This window comes from Mandrillus leucophaeus, unplaced genomic scaffold (assembly GCF_000951045.1).
Source record: "Mandrillus leucophaeus isolate KB7577 unplaced genomic scaffold, Mleu.le_1.0 Scaffold266, whole genome shotgun sequence".
NCBI classification, from domain to species: domain Eukaryota; kingdom Metazoa; phylum Chordata; class Mammalia; order Primates; family Cercopithecidae; genus Mandrillus; species Mandrillus leucophaeus.
Window position 1 is genome coordinate 584,718 of NW_012102765.1, and position 6,663 is coordinate 591,380.

At 46.6% G+C, this 6,663-nt stretch overlaps 1 protein-coding gene across 1 annotated transcript in view; it reads right to left on the reverse strand.

Annotated features, from left to right (window-relative positions):
• Positions 1–5,166: 5,166 nt before the first annotated feature.
• Positions 5,167–6,663, reverse strand: part of ACTR3B (ARP3 actin-related protein 3 homolog B (yeast)) — an 82,161-nt gene continuing 80,664 nt past the window's right edge. The window contains exon 10 of the mRNA XM_011984315.1: positions 5,167–6,087. Coding sequence (XP_011839705.1) covers positions 5,992–6,087 — 96 coding nt within the window. The 3' untranslated portion in view covers positions 5,167–5,991. The remainder of the gene's footprint in view (positions 6,088–6,663) is intronic.

Consider the following 6,663-nt stretch of genomic DNA (forward strand, 5'->3'; position numbering starts at 1 on the left):
TTATCCAAACACACAATGTGTCTCAGCACCAGAGCACACGCAGCCCGGGAAAACCAGTGATGCCTTGTTCTTTTCTAATAGAAACTTAGCGTCTACTGGGCACCTACCAGGCCTTGTGAAGGCCCTGGGGGGTCCCAAGATAAGCACCATACGGCCCCCATGTTCCAGGACGTCAGTCTGGCGAGGGACACAGATGTCACTGGTGCACTGGTGAAGGAGGGCTGCCTTCCACACACAGAGCGGCAGCGGCAGAGGAGGGTGAACACCCCGGACAGGCAACAGCACTCCAGGGAAGGGAACAAACACCCCCAGGGGGGCCACTCAGGGCGCCTTCCACTATATTGCCCCCAAGTAGCAAGCCTATGGAACATGCACAGCCGAAAACAGAGACGTCCTCACATGGCTGTGACGGGATGACTTGGTCTGGAGCCCAGTGGGAGACAGCTGCCATGCGGGCAACCCAGGGCTCCAAGCGGCTTCCTTTTCCTTAGATGGACGATAAAAGTGATTCGATTCCTATCAGCTGCAGTGGTAAGAAAAGGCCCTGTGAGTCTGCATTCTACTACTACATACTAGTATCTTTTTTCTAACCCTTTCTTAATGAAATTCCAAAAGGCAAGACAGTTCATGAATCTAAAATTCCCTTTTCCTATACTGAAACTTTTTTTAACACCATTTTGATAAGTAGAGCTCTTAAGACACAGCAACTGCTTTGTAACAGAATAATAATAATGGCTAAAATTTATTGAACACTTACTAGGGGCTAATTATGGTTCCAAGCGCTCAGATTAACAACTGTCTTGTATGTGCCTTGTAACATAAAGCCAGTGCACCTGACAAGACATATATTAACAAAGCACTGTGAACAGAAATGAAAATAATTTTACATCTAGACACCCTGCATCAGTGGCTCCCCGGAACACGTTACATACCGAAGCATCTGGATTCGAGGGGCATTTCCAGCTCCCCACATTTCCAAACTCTTTCTACTCCGCTATCTGATGAAGTCATGCCGCAGATTCCTATCACTGGGTTTTACCACCCGGTTTCTCACCGGTTGCTATGACCTACTTCTACAAGACTGGAGAAAATAGATTCAGTATGACTTCTCGGCTTCCTGGCTGTGTGGTTTTGGCACGTGGTTGAATTTCTTTCAGCCACAGCTCTCCTGTCCGGAAAATGGGAAGAGCAGCACCAACTTCACAGGGTTGCGTTCAGATGAAAGGAGCCTAGGCAGCATCACTCCCGACGGGGGTCACTCTCGGCGCAGTGCCCAGCTCACAGCCCGTGCTCAGCTCCTTGCCACCCCGAGGCTGAGGCGGGACTTCAGACAGCTGGACCAGACTTCATCTCCACCCCCACAGCCTCCTGCGTGAGCCAGCACCCACCGGACAACCTATCCAATGCTCTTCTCTCAAAATTCCCTACATTCTTCCATTTCCAGTGAATTCAATCTCTACACAGTGACCGCTTCGATGACCCTGTTATTGCTGAGAGGTGCTCCACCTCTGAAATCTTAGTATCGTTCTTCAGGACCACAACCTCCTAATCTTGAAGCCCAGGGCCTCCAGTCCTCAGATGCCTCCATTCCTCCCAATCTGTCATCTCCCTCTGCTCCCCACCCTACTTGGAGTCCGTGGTCCCTCATGTTAGCAGCAGAGGAACCCCGTCTACACCTGCCTGCCCCCAGGACACCTGCCCCACCCATCATCACACTTGCCTGGCAAAACCCAAACCCCAACCCCTAAGAAAGCCTTGCCCTCTTCCCTCCTCCATTTGGGCCACGTGGAAATGGAAACTCAACCGGGGAGAGTCCTCCACCCACCTGCAGTTGGTCAACACAAGCACCGGGTGCCTTCCGCGCTTCCCCTTCCCCCCTCTGTAGGGGATGCAGTCACCTCCCCCATCCTCAGCAGCCCTGATCGGGTCCTCTTCTACGGCCCCCACTTCAGAAGTCTCCATTTCTCTCGTTTCTTCCCCAACCCTCACCATACACAGAAACAAACTCATAAGCTTCACATTACTTAATCTAATCTTGGCTTAAAAGTTCATAAAACCGAAGCTAAACCCTCAGGAACAGCCGATGAATATCCCCAAAGAAGTGAGAGGCTGTTCCCACAGGTGTGTTGGAAAGAGCAGCTCTGAGCCAGCCATCGTATCTTCTTAGAAAGATAATGTTAAATATTCACATACACCGGGCGCGGTGGCTCAAGCCTGTAATCCCAGCACTTTGGGAGGCCGAGACGGGTGGATCACGAGGTCAGGAGATCGAGACCATCCTGGCTAACACGGGGAAACCCCGTCTCTACTAAAAAATACAAAAAACTAGCTGGGCGAGGTGGTGGGCGCCTGTCGTCCCAGCTACTCGGGAGGCTGAGGCAGGAGAATGGCGTGAACCCGGGAGGCAGAGCTTGCAGTGAGCCGAGATCTGGCCACTGCACTCCAGCCTGGGTGACAGAGCAAGACTCCGTCTCAAAAAAAAATAAAATAAAATAAATAAATAAATATTCACATACTAGTTGCCACATTTTAAGTTAAGGCCATTCGTATAATATTCCCACCATTGTAAAGCTGAGTTTATGTCTAAATCTGTTAAATAGGGCAAAGCAACTTCCTGCACTTTTTAAGAAGGTCTCACTGTTGCTGGAGTGTGTGGCACGACCCTGGCTCCTGCAGCCTTGAACTCCCGGGTTCAATGGATTCTCCCACCTCCACCTACCCAGTAGCTGCGACTACAGGTACTCGCCACCACACCTGGCTCCTGCACTATTAAAAGGTTTGCTTTAATAGTCCTAAAGACCGTAGACTTGTAATTTTAGAATTTAACGAGTATATTTGGTGAAATGTTTTCTACAGAAAACTGCTCACCTGGAGTTGTAATTTTGTCATAGGAGGTCAATTTCACCCATCAACTCTAGGAATACTTAACTCATTTCTAGATTATGATCTAATTAATTCAACCTGAACAAAAGGTAAGTAGAGATTTTATCAAAATTACTAACTGTAAACATTTTTCTTCCTTATAAAGTGAATGGTACACATGGCAGAATCACAGTTCGTTTCTATCTATAGTACCTGCCAGGCTTGTTGAATAAACAAAAAATTATAACTCACCTCTATTAACAGCAAAAGGACCATTACAATTCTCCCACAGATGAGCAAACAGAAAACAGGATCTCATTTGCTTAAGGAACAGCCAGAATTCATACTCAGATCTTTCTGAGTCAAAAACCCATCCTTCTGCTCATAAGCCTTTCAGATCCAGCTATGCTGGCAATCCCTAAGGAGTTTAAAAACAGAAAGCAAAAATAGGATGTCTTCCCTGGGGCCTGTATTCTGATTCTCTTAATTTGGGATGGATCTTGCCCAGGGTTGAGAACCACAGCATCATACCTGTCACATTCTAATGGATCACTCTGTCCTGTCAATGTAGGTTTAAAACAAAATGTGCTCAGCCTGGCATGGTGGCTCACACCTGTAATCCCAGAACTTTGGTAGGCCAAGGTGGGCGGATCACCTGAGATCAGGAGTTCGAGACCAGCCTGACCAACATGGAGAAACCTTATCTCTACTAGAAATACAAAATTAGCCGGGCGTGGTGGTGCATGCCTGTAGTCCCAGCTACTCGGGAGGCTGAGGCAGAAAAATCGCTTGAACCCAGGAGGTGGAGGTTGAGGTGAGCCAAGATGGCACCATTGCACTCCAGCCTGGGGGACAAGAGCAAAACTCCATCTTAAAAAAAAAAAAAAAAAAAAAAAATTTCCCACAGTCCTTTAAGTTGACAAACAGAAGTACAATCTCTAAGATCATCTTGTACCAAACATGGAAGCTTTGGGTGTCCTGTGGTGGAAGGACAGGTTACACAGCTCTAGCTTAGCCAGGCTGCCACAGCACTGACATACAGAGCGGTGTTATTCCCGGGGTTTGGAGAAGGTGCAACAAAGCACCTGCCAATGCCCAGATGCAGGGCAGAGGTGGGAATGACAGTGCGCACTGTGAGATGTGCAAAGCATGCTGAACCGGACGGGGCAGGGTGAAGGTGGGAGTATCAGGTAGGTCCCTGAATGGCATAGAACTAAGAGGAAAATGGCGTTAGAAGGAATGAATGGCTCTTGCTACCATGTTCAGGGTGCAAAGGTGTGACTGAAGGCAGGCAGACCAACCGGGAATATGATGCAATAAAACGGCTGGAAGATCATGAGAAGCCAATGGTACAGCAATCCCGAGAAGCAGCAAATCTCCAAGGGAATGCAGAGAGACACTTTGGATCAGGAGAGAAGCAGGTGGTACGAGACTCTTGACTGGGGAGACTGAGGGTCGAGCACAGTGACAATATCAGAGATTTGGGCAGCTGAGGCTTGGTAAACTCAGATTTCACCATACTGAGTTCAATATTAAACTTATTTCTAAACTCAAATAATAACATCACATTTTTGTGTTGTTATTCTTGTTTTTGTTTTATTTAAGACATGGGGTCTCACTCTGTCGCCCAGGCCGGAATACAGTGGCCCAATCCTAGCTTACTGCAGTCTTGACTTGCTGGACTCAAGTGATCCTCCTGCCTCAGCCTTCTGAGGAGCTGGGACCACAGGGGCACACCACTGCACCTGGCTACGCTTCTTTATGAAGGCAAATTTTCTGAGAACAAAACATACTTCATTCACCTCCTTTGAGAGTGGAAGTAAGGAAAAAATTTTAAAACAGAACAAAAAAAAAACACACTTCACAACTTAGAAGAAATACCATAAATAGCAATTTTTAAAGTAACATAAGAATTATATGAAGAGCGAAATAAACCTAAATCTATTAATTGAGCAAATTACCTTTCAAGCCAACAATCCATTCAGCAAACATCAGAGTAGTTACTGAAAGCTTACAGTCATGAATCCTGAATTTCTAGGAAAGAATATCAGAAATCATTAGTCGCTCCTTCCCACTATACCCCAGATGCCAAAACCATCTCTGACGGGTTATCCAGACCCACGATACCCCAGCGATGGACTGGCCACTGCAGGGCAGGCAGCCCACACCATTCAGAAAAAGACATTTCCTCCCACAAGCTGGGTATTAATCAAATCCGCCAATGATGTAAAACAATGTCAATATTCTTTAAAAGAAGCACAGCGACAGGGAGAAAAACAACAGACCACCACACTACAGCAGAAAGATATTTATAAATATGCTAACAGCTTTTATTACAATGGTGCAAGGAAGTATTTCATCCAACACTCACCGACAACAAACCATCATCTTCTATAAAACAGTTCCAGAAAGTTCAAACAAAAAAAACTAAAACATACAAGGTCTGTAGTAATTCTCATACAATACTGTTTAGTGTTCAAACTTCATGTCACTCCAATAAAGTATAATCATTTTCTAGCAAACATGTGGCAAAAAAGTTTGCTGTTTTATTTGTTTGCCTATAAACATATCAGAACATGCCTCACAATTAAAAACTCTGGATCACAGCACTCCATGACATCAATATCTATTCGTGCTTAGTATCAGCCAGTTGTACCAAATACCATAAAATACAAAATGATAGGAAATATAAACATCGATTTGTATTTCAAGTTTAAACATTTTATTTACAAAAATAGGCTGGGAGGAAAAGGGTTTGCACCCCCACATTCTCTCCCGGGGCAGAATGATTTTGCGCCATTTTCTAATGTTGTTTTCTCTAACAATTTTCAAAGTCACATTTGGATTCCTTCAGAATTGTATTTGTCAGCTAGCAGCTCGGAAGAGGAGGAGGAGGCGGGAGAGCGAGGGAGAGGAGGGCGGGTGAGGGAGGAGGCTGGCAGACAGCGGTCGCACACGGATAATGGCTTTTACTGAAGGGCCCGCGCCGCGCCTCATGCACCGGCAATGCAAGCACGCTGCTGGGCAGCAACACCGACGTCGCTATTTACAGAACGGCGGCCTTCTCTGGGTTCTGAAGGACACTTGTTCCCCAACGTGACACCATTGAACGACGCTTTCAGGCAGACACTAGGACATGACTCCGAAGACGGGGTTGTGGCGGCAGATGCTGGGCCCGTACTCTTCATAGTCCTTCTTGGTGTGGCAGACCTGAAAGAACTCGGGCTACGAGAGGCAACAGGCGGAAGAAAGACACACATTTCAGAAGAAAGTCAAGCTACCAAGCAGGCAAGACACTCTCCTCATCCCGGCCTCCACCCTCCCTCACGGGACCACTGCTGCAAGGTTTTACCTCTCTGATGTACGGAACTACTCAATGGGGGGCATTTCACTTTTTAGAAATTTCATCAGCCTCTATCTTCTCAGGACCAACCAAATGCTGCTCCCCCACTAACAACGTGTGATAATGTGTAAGCTGTTCACAGACCCCCTACCACCAACGTGTGAGCTGTTCACAGATTTGAGGGGAAAAGTAAGAATTATTTGGAAAAGTCACTGAAATTAATGATTAATGCAGGATTTGCTTAGATTATTTTTGGATTCCACTTACCATGTTATCTGTAACCCCTAATTAGCAATGGTAAGTGATAAATGTGTTGTGTGATTATTAAGACCATAGTGTTTATATTGGGCCGGGCGCAGAGGCTCAGGCCTGTAATCCCAGCACTTTGCGAGGCTAAGCGGGAGGGGGGGGGTGGATCACCTGAGGTTAGGAGTTCAAGACCAGCCTGGCCAACATGG